Source organism: Physcomitrium patens, chromosome 13 (assembly GCF_059467195.1).
Source record: "Physcomitrium patens ecotype Gransden chromosome 13, ASM5946719v1, whole genome shotgun sequence".
NCBI classification, from domain to species: Eukaryota; Viridiplantae; Streptophyta; class Bryopsida; order Funariales; family Funariaceae; genus Physcomitrium; species Physcomitrium patens.
This window is the reverse complement of record NC_143422.1, coordinates 14,334,359-14,349,161: the sequence shown is the minus strand read 5'-3', so window position 1 is coordinate 14,349,161 and position 14,803 is coordinate 14,334,359. Positions and strand designations below refer to the sequence as shown.

The window sequence follows — 14,803 nt, the reverse complement described above, 5'->3', positions numbered from 1 at the left end:
TTTTATTAGTCTAATATTACATCTTTTTTTCTTAGTCACCAAAGAAGACATACAAGTAAAGAATTTATATTTTTTATTAGACGTTATCAAGTCAACATGTAACTATATAATCAAATTAAGATAATTTTATACTCCATCTAACATATTGTTGATTCAAAATTTGTTTATTTAAAAAAATTCTAAATTCTTGTGGTTATTATTAAAAACATTTTTGTGCAATTTGGTTTTTCCAATATTCTTTCACTTAGCAGAATTTTCCGATTCTTATCTTTTGAAGAGAATTAAGTTTTTTTAATTTAAAGAATAAAATTTTTACTGTTGAATGGATTGCTAAATAATAATTAAATTCTGTTTTATATTATAAAATAAATAAAAAAAGCCAAATCAAATTCATGATGTTATTTCTATATATTTCCACTCTTTTTCCAATATATTTTCATTTAAAAAATTCAATACATATATTAATTACTATAATTAGAAGTATTATAATTATAATAAAATTATTAAAAATATTTTCATTTTAATATATATTTTATTTTTAAAATTAATATAAAATTTAACAAAAACATGAAAAATATTTAAAAATATTAAAAAAGAAAATGACTCTTGATTATCCACTATTGTTCTGTATTCATTAGCACAGATCTTTGCAATTAACAAGCACTAGAAATATTTTAAGTATGAAAGTCAAAAACATGCTACTATAACAGTTTTTAGTATAAAAAAACTATTTTTAATGATACTACAAATCAATATTTTCATTAAAAATGTGCAAAACTGATATGTTGTAGTCTTAATTTAAGTTAATGTTAATTATAATATATGAAATTATTCTTTAAAACTTTCTATACATAAATGTTTTTATGAGCATTTAAAACTTTATGTGACTATATATATATATATATATATATATACACACACACACACACTCACACATAAATTTATTCATATATCCCATCAACATTTTCTTTTTGATATAAGAATCAATACATTATTTTATTTACTTCCTCAACAATAACAAAAAAATAACAATGTGTATTATTTAGCCTCTAATCTTTAGCTACCATTTTAATATTTATATTTGTTCTTATTATTTCAATGATATAAACATTGATTTGTTATATTTTTAGGAACTCAAAATTTTTCATTGTGTAAAATCTTTTGTAAAATCTCTCTCTCTCTCTCTCTCTCTCTCTCTCTACATATATATATGGTTTTTTTTACAATTTAAAAATGCATTATAGTAATAATTTATTTAATTTTAATATTCTAATTGGATATGTATTTGAAACCAAATTCTTTTGCCCTTGAGTTGTAATCAAATCACTTGATGGATGTATAATGAACAAAAGATTTGATTTTACACTTACCTACATATTATTTTTGTGCATTTAATCTGTAAACCAAATCACTTAATATTTTCTCACAACTGTCCTCTGTTTTTATTCCCATTTATTGACCTTTTCGCTTTTGTAAGCAATTGATCTTATTTTTTGCATGAACAACTTTTTCAGAGCCCAAGTTACATGCATATATGTGTACTTCAAACAACTTTTTACTTTTGATGAAGTTCAACACAAAGAATGATGACAATTTGCTCTTTCCATAAATTTAATTCATTTTTGAAGACCATCACAAAGAATGAAGACAATTAGTTCTTTATGCCTTGAAATTATTTAAATCACATTTTATTCCTATCTTGACATTATTCTCACTGCAAAAGAAATAAATTAAGAGTAACTTAACAACATTAAACAAGTTAACTCATATCTTTGCTAATAATTCTCCAGGCTAGTAATTGATATCAGCTCCAGCCAAATAATTAGCTGCTCACTTTACAATATCATTGTTTGTACTTGTACCAATCAACTATATTATGAATGTAGCAGATGGTAAGAAACCCAATTAATCAAACATTAATGTTATAAAAATAATGTTACATGCTATAACATAAGTGCAAATAATATGAGTACAATGTTACACTCAACAACTCAAACACCAAATAATTCCATTCATTCATACATACATGCATGCATGGTAGAGAAAAGTACTGAAAAAAAGTCACAAACTATGTATTCTTTTAAGCACATGCCAACATTCTTATTCCCGAGATCTTATATTCAAACATGGTCCAATACGATATCATTTAATAATTGTGCACAATAGTATTAGAACATGGCATTATTGACGGCGCCGGGTGAACGAATGGAGCCTGCCCCACGGTCAACACATGAGGCAGCGAGGGCGAACGGGGGGTGGGGTGGGGACATCAGATCCTTGGGGGGGACATGACGGAACCTGGTCCATGTCTCGGTCACAATTAGACTTACTTGCAAGGGAGGGAAGGGAAGATACCGGACGGGAAGGGACTGGGTGGGTCGACAGAACTCGGCCACGAGATCGGTGCCCGCGGACTGGCCACAACCCCAAGCGAGGAACACGTCGGACGCCACCTTGGTGACGTGGCACTTGTAAGCGATCCTCCCCCCCTACATCCGAGCCAATCAGCCAGGTCAGCTCTCTGATAGCCTGTGACTACCCCTATCCCCGACCCTCAGGGCCAACGGACCTGGGCCGGGTTTAGGTCAGGCCCCGTGAGAGGGGAGCTATGATGAGACCCGTTCGCCTGCCTCCCGCCCGCCCGGGCGGGAAAGCAAGATGAGGGAAAGGGCGTGGAAAAGGAGCCCATCTCCGTCATTCCAAGCGAATTCTAAAAAGCTGCTATGGCAATAAACCAGGGTTGGGGAACTCCTAAGGCTAGGGCTAGGCATTGGCTAAGCTAAGCTTGGTTATATATGAATGACCCAGGAAGGAAGGAAGGGCGCGGGCGGGACCCCCCTGCGAATCCCCCCCGCGCGCAAATAGCGGAGCGATAATAGGCTGGGGGGGGGGATACGGACTCGAGTGATGGATCGTCGCAGAGAGGGGAGGTCAGGGCAGTGGAGTGGTGTCAGCTTTGAAGAGGAGGGGAGCCTCGAAAAAGGGCTCGGTGCTGCTCAGCATTCTAGGTTGGCGATGATCGAGATGGAAGTTAACGAGACCGGAGGAGCTAAAGTAGTAATAGTACCTCATGGATTGGCTTTGCTGCAGAGTGCTCGTCGCTGCAGCACCCGCTGCGTTCTCGGCTGGAAATCCCTCTGGCGTTGTCGTTGTTGTTGAGTCGCAGGTTTGGTGCTGCTGCCCGATGTTGTCGAATGGTGGTGGTGGCCGTTGTTACTAGAGCAGCCTGGTGCTTTTGAGGTTTTTTTGTTTTTTTAATTTTAAAGCGAGGTGCCTTTGTGGTTTTAGCTCATTCTCGCTATGGTTTCATGCACTCGGGTTGGGAAGTGAGAGAGCTTGCTGGTCTTTGTCTAGGATTTTCGTAACTCAATCGATCAATCAATCAATCTGTCAATAAATTTGGTGGACTTTGCAGGTGCTTGCGGTGCTACCTGTACGGGGTGTGAATGTGTTTTTTTTTTTTTTTTTTTTTTTTTTTGGTTCAGTCTGTAGGAGACAGTGAGTGGAGGCAAGGGTTGTGTTCTAATTTAGATGATTTAGGTTTATCATCCGAGATTACACGCGTCTTGTTGTTTTGTTGTGTATGAGTTTGCTCTGCTGTGAGGGGAGGTATTCTCGTGAAGGAATAGACTGATTATTTGTGTTTTGGTGTGGAGCGTACAAGGCAATCCGTGCAGCTTTCATGGCGGCTGTGATTTTGTCTTCAATTTTACTGAAATCAAGTGTGTCAGAGTAGTTGTAAGATCAGCTGTACATTTTCATTTTTGAGTGTGGTGTGGTGTGTACTTTTGTCATGTTGTATTCTTAGCCGTGAAGTGCGTGTAGCAAGTAGCCACAGTTGCTCCATTTAGCGGTTAGCTACGTGATCGAAGCTTTCTCAGTTAAGCGGCGAGAGATGCGCTGGAAGTACTCTATCTAGGTGAAATTTGACAACGGATCTCCAAATGGAAAAACATTATGCGTTAGAAACCACGAAACGGACTTGCAGCGGCCGAATGTTCTTCGTTTATCGTCACTGGTTGAAGCGAGGTAGCTGTGGTGTCTAGTTCGTTTTGAGGTCTTTGAGAGAATCACTAGTTGCTGCACTCAAGCCTATTCTGGCGAAACTTTGAAGGACCGAATATACTAAGGGAGATCGGCGATTGGTGGCGCGCGTTTACCTTCTTTCGATCCTTGACTCTGTGCTTCTTATGATTATCAGGCATGGTGCAGTGAAGTCGGCGCTTCCGCGAAGAGTAGAAAGTGTGAGCATCAGTGAAAATTTGCTGGGTCTCAATGACTCGTATTCTAAGCAGAAAGCCAGATTTGAGTCAGTTTCTACGGAAGAGCGAGCGCAGACGCTTGAAGGCGAGAAAGCTCTTGTGAAGAGTGAGTATTGCTAGCTTATTGTTAGACAGGCTTTGGGACATCAGTACCCACTATGCCCACTGCAGGATAGAAAGTGAAGATTGTCGAGGCGGGAAAGGGATTGTCCTGGAGCGAGCTCCAAGCGGTGGACACATCGGACATACAGCAAGTGAGAAAATAGACTCTTGTCCACCCACGAGAGGAGAGGCAGAGATCATGATATATTTGGGCTTCAGTTTTTAACTGCATGAATGGGGCACTACGTATATACTCATAGTTTGAGATTCTAGGTTGCTGTACTAAACTCAGTTGAGGTCTAAACCAGGATTTCTTTTAACAGTATAGAAACGTGATCATGCTATGTTAAATAGAATCTGTGCACCATTTACTGTTGAGGTGATAATAGCTTTGGTCTGAGAACATTCAGCTAGTTTTAACAGCAAGCGTGTTAGAAATGCGTTCGCTTATTTTCACAAAATTACTAAAGATTTTTACCTAAATATTGCTCTCACTGTGATCGGTCCGTAATACTGAATGAGGGCTTGAGTGCCAATTCATAGTTGTTGTACATTTCGTCTTTGCAAGGCAGTTTAAGTAATTTGAATAGCATGTCTGTTACAGTGGATAGGCAGGTTGCGTTCGGGAATTTTTTGCGCGAGTTGGGAGGTGAAAAGAGCGGTCCCAAGAGTGGAGGCATGGATGGTGCTGGTCCCGGTCAAGGGTCACACCCGCCAGTAGGTTTACGTCCGCACACTCCGATTCCGGTTTCGGGGGCCGGCAGCTCCACATTACAAGGTGGCTCATCAGTGTCCAATGCGAGTGTACCCATGGCTCCAAGAATGGAGATGACTATCGGTGGATCACCCCTTCAAAGGAGTTTACTGCCTTTGAAGAGAAAGAGGGGGAGACCCCGAAAGTACGCGACTGGTGATACACCTCAAGTTACTGCATCAGGTTTAGGGAACATTTCTCTTTTTTCTGCACTTGCCAAGCAAATTGCAGCTCCGTATACACCTCCTCCAAATAAGTCGGAAAAGCGGGGAAGAGGTCGTCCAGTAGGCTCTACCAAAAAGCAACAATTAGCAAATCTGGGTGAGGACCGCGTCCTGTACAAGATAAAGTGGATGTTTTCTAACCTACTTGTCCTATCAGAAGGACCTTTTTTTTAGGTTTCTTTTTGCGTACAATCTTTTATATTTTGTAGGATTCAAGTTATGAATCATAGATTTTTACAAAAGATCTTTCAGTTTGTATTGCGTAAAGCCGAATTGGTCTTCGTACAATTTTTTTAGTATATCTTTTCGATTATTTTATACGTTTATTTCGGTTCGCTACAGTCTGATCTCACAGCATCGTTCTCTCTTCTTAGGAGTTGTGTTAGCAGGAACGGGAAAAAGCTTCACACCTCATATATTGACCGTTAGCACTGGAGAGGTAAGTTTTTCATCTATAAATTTATGGCTTGTGTCAAGTGTAAACCTTTTCCCCAAAGACGTGACTAGAAGTGCAGTGGGGAGGCGGTGCTTCATCAGCCGACTTTGACACATCTATATTTGATTCAAGGTCTCACTAGAATTTCTTTGTTCAAAACAGGATGCTTCATCAAAGATCATGCAATTTGCACAGCATGGTCCACGTGCTATGTGCGTATTGTCTGCCAATGGTGCTGTTTCAAATGTCATGCTGCGCCAGGACTCGTCATCAGGTGGCACTGTCACGTACGAGGTAGGGGAAGGAGACATCAGTCGATTAACACTATTTAGAAAGGTTGCAATGAACAATACCAACTCAAGTCTTATAACTTCACAAAAAAATTGACTTATATTTCTCACCATGAACTGCTGATTAGTCTCCAAATATACAGGTCCAAACAGGGTATAGCGAAGAATGTCTTGCATTGGAGACATTACAATGGTCAAATTTTAAGGTGGTTTCAGATTAAATTTTTCTTCACTCTGAAGCTGCTTACTTGCTTTCTTCATCAGGGTCGGTACGAGATACTATCCTTGTCAGGTTCATATCTTCCTACAGACGGTGAAGATGGAGAAAAGCAACGAACCGGAAGCGTAAGTGTGTCTTTGGCGGGAAGCGATGGAAGAGTTTTTGGCGGGAGGGTTGCTGGAGTGCTCATGGCAGCTTCTCCAATACAGGTTGGTGTCTACATCTTACAGCTGATTCGAGTCCTTACATATGAAGTATACGATGTCTTAACCCAATGGTGCTCTATTGAAGATGATTGGCAACTAAGGTTATGTTTTGGGGATTCGACTTTACTTGGTATCTGCAGGTTGTGGTTGGCAGTTTCCTGTTGGGTTCATTAAAAATGGATTCTAAAGTTGATTCACCCCTCCGTTTGACTCAAGGAGACTCATCCTCCATTAGAACGCCTCCTGCAGTGCAACGAATACCAGCACCCAAAAGTTCAGGTACATTCATACTTTTCAACATTGGAAGATGTGGGGTAGGAGAGGTGGCGATTGCATATCCTTCTGCACGTCATTTTCCGCCACTGCATTCTTATTATGACACTTTTGAGTCTGTTCATGGACGAGAGGCACGGCAACATTTTAACTACAGCCGATGTATAGGAACAGTAGAATAAACTGAAGGTGGGAAGTAAGTGAAAGAATGAGCATTTACCAACGAGCACTCTCTGGGTGCTGTTCACTTGAGTTCAGCAAGTCCACGTTTCCCAACGCGTAGTTACGAGTTATTGAAACCATTTAAGGCAACATAAATGTCTACTGAACGGTTATCAGATATTGAAACTGAGACTCGACTGTCCACATCCGGAGAGCCTTCGTAGTAATTGGATATTGAAGGATAGGCAAGGAATTATTACCCGAGGAAGTTTCTAAGTTTTAGTAATAACAAATGGTCTTCTGTAAGCTTAACGTCGATGCAAGACTCTGGACCATATCTTACAGTTTCAATCAGGGTATGGGGTGATTATTGTTGACCTTTGTTTTCCTCATTCCAGGGCTACCAGGACGTTTCCATATAGAAATAAAATATGAATTTGATCCAGTACAGTCATGTTCTAAATTTAGTATTAACTTCACTGAACCTTAACGGCGCAGGTGCTGGACCTCGAGAAGGGCCTCAGGCGCCATCTCCAAGTGGTCAGACATCTGAACAAAGACCACAAGCTATTGGCGTATTCCAACCTGTTGAAGGCTGGGGCATTGCACCACATGTGTCCTTTTTGGGGGACAACCGGAGAGCAGATATCAACATATCTTTGGCAGGTGGTTGAAGTGAATGAGAACTAGCAATCTTCATGCTGTAGCCTTTTGCTGTTAAATATCTACGAACTGTGAGTCTCATGCGCGGAGAGTATGGGCAACAATGAAAGTCGATCCGCTGTCGTGGATCACTCGTACTAATATCTGACTAAAATCAATCTTTAAGAGATGAAGTGGATTTTCTGAAGTATGTTGCTTTTATCAAAAGCAGCAAAAGTTTTCGTTGAAGATGAAAATGTCAATAGAACATGAGAGGATAATCGGCCCTCCATTACCTCTGGAGGGTTGGGGATGTTGATTAACTCATTCTCTTGTGGTGTTCAAATCTTCCTCGTACAATAATCTGGTACACTTTGTTTTTTACCCACCACCTCTAAGAGTTCGGTGGATGTCTCTATGCTATAGAATCATGTTTCTTTGCTTTACAAAACATTAAGTACTGGACAGTAATGTAGGCAGGGTGAGAGCTGCTTCTTCTGGAGACGGCGAGTACTTCTTCAACGACAGCCGTTTTTTGTAGCATTCTGCTGCAGTGGAATTGAAATATCTTTCAAAGAAAAGGTTGGTACTTTGATCGTTGTTTGAGAAAAACTTTTAAAACCACGACAATAAATCTCTCCTCCAGTTATTCATAACGTATTACATTTAAGATGGTATTTTTAGAAGTCATGTTAAATTATATGTTGTAGACATTTTCGTTGAATTCAAACAGAAATAAGTTTGTGTATTCGATTATTGTTACGTTCAAAACTCGTTTGCTATTTCACAATTAGGTGCATGATGTGAGAAAATAAAATGAGAATTGTTATCATATTTTTATCAGGTTGGATGTGAAGTAGGTCACTGGCCTAGACGAGAAGGAATTGGCTATGTATATAGCTTGTTCTCAAAGCTTGCGATACCGGTCTGGCCCAGTCCCACGACCAACGGTTTCAGCGATTCCGGTTACCAACAGAGATCCTGATGGTCGTTGTGTTTTACTTCAACCTCTGGAGTGATAGCTGCAACGAACGATTCCTTCTTGTGCAGCTCTTCGTGAACTTCAAGCAAGAATGTCCCGTCATCATGTACGTGCACCTGTTTGTGCGCTCCTGGTAAAGTCATTTTCAGGTTCACATAAACAAGATCGTCCTTCACCGTCCTTAGAGATTGCAGGATGTTCTCGATGTCCCTCACTACAGGTTTCGATGGAGTCGACGCTAACTATATAAACTTATTGGGACTGTGAAATTATGTGTACTAAAAGCGTACAAGACACAATGCAGTGCTGGACTTACGCAGTAGAGACCCTTTAGTTTTATGTAATAAGTATGCCATGTAACTCCACTTCGATGGTCTGACTCTTGATTCTCCGCTGTATGTTATGCTTAAGCTGCTTAATGTGATAGTTGATTACTTGGCTTTGATTCAGGAAAGAGTTCTGTAGCAGATGGTCTCACAACACTTTTGCATTACCCCACCTTCGCATTAACACTGAGATTTTAGTGATTAAACTGAATAAAACAAACAAAATATAAATTATCACCACAAACAAGTTTTATTTTGAAAACTGCCAATGAGGTTTATGTGGTGCATGAATGCATTAAGTCTTTAATGAAATTTCTCTAGTGTTAGAATGCTTGAAGGAGTTATAACCGTGTGGTTGGTGTGAGTTTTCTTTTCCACAATGTTACATATAGTGTTTACCATTATTTATTGGATGGTTTTTGAAAAATCTTATTAATAAACCAAAATTTATATTTCTTCAAAAAATCTTAATACAATAATTTTCGTTATAATGAAACAAGCTTTTTAAGAAGAATTAAATATCTTTTTCTAAGTATTGTAGAAAATATATTATAAAATAGTGAATAATAGATTGATTTATGTTAACAATATTAAAACCAGGTTTTATTCATATTTTAGTACTGTACCAATTTATTAATTTAAATGAAAGGATATATTATTATTTTTGTTATTATCTAAGTAATACAATATTTGAGATGAATATAAAGAGAAGATAAACTATTATAGTCTAGAAAATTTAGAAAAAGATCAAAGCTAGTAATATTAAAAAACGTCAGAAATTTTTGATCATATAAAATTTGTAATCATTTGAATTGGATGGTTTTTAATGTGAGTAGATATGAGTAGAAAATGGACATAAAAAGGTATATAAAAATAATATGAGATTTGATTATTAATAAGGTTAAAAAATATAAAATTTGAATTGTTCCAAAGTTTAAATAAGCAAGGTTTCATTACTTTATTTTATTTTATTTTATATTTATACTTTTTATTCCTAATTTATTTAATAGAGACTAGTTACTATAGGATGTTATATAAATATTGAAGGAGTCTTAAGAATGTTTTTAAAACTTCTAGAGATTATGTAAAAATCAAAGGAAAAACAAAAAAATATTAAAATATGTATGTATATATATATATATATATATATATGTATTCATATACACACATGCTAAATTTCAAAAAAGTTAGTAGAAAGAATCATACAAGGTATTTAGAAAATTAGTTAAAATTTCTTTAGTATTTATTTATCTATTATATTTAAAAAATTTACATATAAATATATTTAGAATTAATATTTACATAATTTTATCAAAAAATAAAATAATATTAATAGTTAGTTACAAATTATTCAATTAAAATATGATTAATTATCTACTTGCTAAATATCTCAATTTTATTAAAAAAACATAGACAAGATAAAAAAAATATTCTCATCTAAGATAGGCTTGTGACTTAAATACATGTTGAAAGTGGACAAGATAAAACATAGTAAAATGTTATACTTTAAAGAAATAACTTTCTTGATTATATATAAAAATAAGGTGATGTAGATTTATAATAAAGGCATTAATAGATAAGTTGTAATACAAGAATGCTTTACAATATAATTTTGGTACTTGATGATTTTTAAGAAATAATTTTGAAGTATATATATATAATTTAGAAAAAAATCATAAATAAATAAATAAATAAATAAAAATATATATATATATATATATTTATTTATGATTTTTTTTCTAAATTAAAAAAAACCTTGAAGTCTTTAATATATATCTATAATATTTTGTTTTACAACTTTTTAAAAATATTACATAATATTTGTATACCAAATTGCTACAATGTTATGTCATCTTTGACTTTTTGCCATCACTTTTAACTATGATGTTTTATGCTATTATGAAGTTTTGTAAATACAAGGTTTGTTTTTTCATACCTTCACCAAGATGCCATAAGAGCTACATATTATCAAAAATTCCTACTTATTCTCACATTATTGTTAAAAAATGATGCAACATTATGAATGAAAAGAGCTAAGATTATGTTAATTTTATCTTATATTCTAAACTCATGTTAATAAAATGACATTCAATTTTTTGCCTCAAAATGATACATGATACTAAAAATAATTAATGGTCTTAAACCACCTGATTCATATCTACTGGCTACCAAGAGTCTTGCCATCAAAAGCCTCACATTTGACATTTAAGCTTCCATTAACTATACCATAACAAGGTTCAATTTTTTTGAATAAATTGAAACCCTATACAGCAAAATCCCTCTATATTCATCCACCAATCTAAAACACAAGGTGAAGTGAAGCAGAATCAGTTGCGCCTTTTACTTCAAAGTTACTGACCGACCTTTACCATTAAATACACCCTATCATATGACAGGACAAGCCAACAGACACAATTTTTAAGGCCAACAGAATCTTCTGTATTCCATGGTTTGATCAACTATAAGACATCCACAATCATGTCACCGTTTCTGTATGTAGCAGCTACATGCAAGCAGTCTGTCTCTAGACTGCCAACCCTAAAATGGGGCAAACACATGCCAAAGGGGCGAACAGGACAAGTAGGGAGTCTCCTGAATCACCCTACACATACAATATACTCCACAGTTTCCAAAAGACAGCTGGCGTCTAAAAAGCGACACCCTTCTAATCCCAGTTATGAAGCTCAACTATAACAGAGGATCAGGAGAGATGAAAACAGAAGAGGGGTATCAAACTTGTGCGCCATCTTCTTGAGCTATGTGAAAGCCTTGCACCTTCCTTGAAACCTCAACTACTCGGACCTTGATCTGATTTGCTCCTGCACCTTCGGCATAGCCACCCACCTTGGCCTCGTCATTCCCATTTACAATCTTCAAGATACGGATGGACCACCTTCGGAGCCAAAGGCATGACTCGCTCCCTGGAGAGAAACGGACACAATGCACAAGGCTGTGGTGTCCTTTGTTGCATTCTGCATTAACGATCAACACATGCATTAGTCAACACAACATAAGATATGAAAAGCATCTTATGAACCTTACACGCATGCAATAACCAATAGCTATTTGAGTAACGTCAGACTATGACCTTATACACTAGACATTTCAAAGTAGATTGAAAACAGCACTGTCATTCGAAAACTATATAGAAGTGTAAGAACATGTTCGTCAAATTCCATCTACTAGCTCTGATAAGTAAATAATTATGCCCAAGAACCGAAGAGCAACAAATGTTTTCAGAAACAGATTCAGAGCATTTACCAATTTCATCTCCAGTATCAAAATCGAAGAGGCGAACCCACATGTCATTACCGCCAACTATGAACTTGCTCCAAGCGGGAAACAATGAGGCTGATTCCACTGGTCTACGCATTGTGTAGCTCTTTACCAATCCAAAGCTGCAAAAAATACATAGTAAGAGAGAGCAACTTGTTTTTATAAGATGTGAACAAAAGTGCAAGTGAGATAGTATCCAAGACACCACCTATATCATGCCACCAAAATAGTAACGTAATCTATAAGCATGTGTTCAGCATCAGCGGCAACAATAGCAAAACGTCTTCAAACAACAATGGAAATATGTTATAACATATTATGAAGCATGCAAGACAAGAACTTATTGATTGGCATCCCAAAATTTCACGGTGTTGCCATCAGCTGTGGTGATGTAACGACCGTCCCTGCTAACCTCCACGCTGGTGCAAGAAGATTTTGTTTCCAAAGTCCGCACTACAAACTTGGTCCCCACATCCCAAACTCTGATTATTCATAGACGAAACATCAGGCCCTTGTAGATTTAACATCTACTGTGTTGACGTTTTCACTCTTATATATATATATATATATATATATATACACATATGCGTTTCATGGGCGATAGTAGTAATGTGCCATACCTGACACCTTCAACGTTGTCTGACGAGTTCAAAATGGTCTGGTCAGTATGATTCCAGACAGCTACCCATATTGGAGTCTTTGGAAAACTTTCCAACAGCGTTGGAGGTGCATCTGGCCTGAACAGATCAAAAATTTGCAGCACTTTTTCCGCACCACCTGTTAGCAAGTGAGTTGTGCTCTGAAACCGAGCCATCAAACCCCCGTTGGAATTGAGAACATCCACACAGAAAAGATATTGTTGCCCTTGATATTCATGAGACAACTATGTTATTAAATCACAAATACCCAAATGTGACATGTAAATGTGAAAATATCGAAACATGCTATTAATTGAAAGGATAATTAGTTGAAGTCTATAGATCTCAAACTCCAAAATACTTCGTCTAAATTAACACTAGTACATCAGGTCTGAGCAAACGCTATTTTCTCACCGGATGCTCGTAGACACAATCGAGAAATGCAGAGCAGGATCATTAAAGCAATAAAGCTGAATGCAAGGCAGAAGAAAGACCTCAGAAAATGCACATGTTCGAACTACGTGCTTGTGCTCAAATGAGTGAAGTTCGTCTTCTGTTAGAGCATCCCACACCCTCCTGCAGCCCATAACCCAACTTCAGACATTGTCAACTTGCGTCTTCTCATGATTAGGGTTGTAGCATATCTCAAATTTCACATAATAAATGCAATCGATACGAAATCTCGAATTGTTGTAGGTTAGAGCATGTACAAAATGATCCTCTAGATTCCAACTTCGTCTTAAGAAAATATCACACTACTTGTTTCCTCTTCAATAGAAACTTCATACATCCTCTTCTACAATTTCTAATAGCAATCGCACGTTTGCAATGAAAATAAGTGCATGAAATAGTCATTCACAAGACAGAATACTTTCGCGCTAAATCAGCAGATGTAGTGGCACAACGCAACGTTGGAGTGTCGAGGCATGCTGCCCATACAGCTCCTTTGTGGCCATCAAAAGTTCCAATCCAATCGCCTGTCTCAGCATTCCGGAGCATTGGCTTTCCATCTACACACGACATGCCCCAAATAAATAGATAACTTAGAATTCATCCAAAAACCTGTTTACTTTCAACAAAATATAGGTCCACGGCTAAAGATTATGTCAGACACTCTGCATATGGTGATAACAACTTGCGGGTCACAATGTAAGTGCAGTAATAACTATCGTCCATTTGAACACATCATATTATTATGTACATGCAACAGAAAACAATTGCACATACCCTTGCTGGCGCTAGCCAAAAAAAAGCCATCTGGAGTGATGGGGCTGTACGAAAGATCCACAATAGGACGAGAGTATCCGTGGCACACGAGGAATCTGAGCTTTCCTCTTCTCCATTGCTAAATGAAGTAACGACACCTTCAACAAAGAATACTTAGAATTGCGTCGCTACTATTGATCAAGCTGGAAACTAAGTTCAGAAGCTTCAAGATTACGCTGAACAGTCGCACTCAAATGAAGCAAAAAATTCTATCTCAAGAAGGTGGAATCAAATTTACAGAAACTATAGCCCCAAAGAAGCATGATCACCCAACTCCAGATTGATTAATACTGAAAACATAATCAATGAAGTGTACACTATGTAATGAGCCACCTCAAAACAATTCCTCAGACAATGAGATGTTTGGGTGCGATTCTTAGAGCCTCAAACTCGTATAGAAATGGTCTGTACCACAAGCTTCCAGAACACTCCAACCTTGCAAATTATGGCGTAGAAGATCAATATAAACTTAGCACTTGCTGATTTTCAGAGTCTCAAAAAGGTGACCTCAAATTTACAAGCTACAAGTTATCAAACCTAAATTGATACACAATTCTTGCAAGCAAATATCGATGTCTGAAAATATGGAGGAACCAAACTTTTTCTATGTCCTCAAAAAGATGACTCTGGCTCATTACCACAAGCTTGTGCCTATTGCATTCTAAAATTCTAATCAAATCCTAATAAAATCCTAAACTCTAAGTCCAAGCCAAATCCTAATCAAGCTCCAAAAATATCCTAAGT

General features: G+C 37.2%; 1 protein-coding gene and 1 pseudogene across 6 annotated transcripts; one reads left to right on the top strand and one right to left on the bottom strand.

Annotated features, from left to right (window-relative positions):
• The first annotated feature begins 2,918 nt into the window (after nt 1-2,918).
• LOC112290566 (AT-hook motif nuclear-localized protein 7) lies at nt 2,919-9,007 on the top strand. 5 transcript variants are annotated; one of them, XR_002972197.3, is made up of 10 exons: nt 2,919-3,166; nt 4,202-4,516; nt 4,969-5,439; nt 5,717-5,781; nt 5,941-6,072; nt 6,333-6,497; nt 6,711-6,773; nt 7,428-7,595; nt 8,048-8,153; nt 8,416-9,007. XR_002972197.3 is itself a non-coding variant. In XM_024536953.3 (10 exons), coding segments are annotated over exons 2-10 (1,308 nt in total). In that variant the 5' UTR covers nt 2,919-3,166; nt 4,202-4,515; the 3' UTR covers nt 8,557-9,007. The 5 variants fall into 5 exon arrangements, 3 of the variants coding, with proteins under 3 accessions (XP_024392721.1, XP_024392723.1, XP_090111529.1); XR_002972196.3 differs by having other exon boundaries at nt 6,635-6,773; nt 8,052-8,153; XM_024536953.3 differs by having other exon boundaries at nt 8,052-8,153.
• Nucleotides 9,008-11,294: 2,287 nt separating this feature from the next.
• Nucleotides 11,295-14,493, bottom strand: LOC112290567 (uncharacterized; annotated as a pseudogene). The gene is made up of 6 exons (XR_016506136.1): nt 14,021-14,493; nt 13,665-13,803; nt 13,288-13,369; nt 12,776-12,954; nt 12,141-12,277; nt 11,295-11,851 (listed from the first exon to the last, which is right to left on the bottom strand). The product of XR_016506136.1 is annotated as an uncharacterized LOC112290567 (transcript).
• Nucleotides 14,494-14,803: the final 310 nt, after the last annotated feature.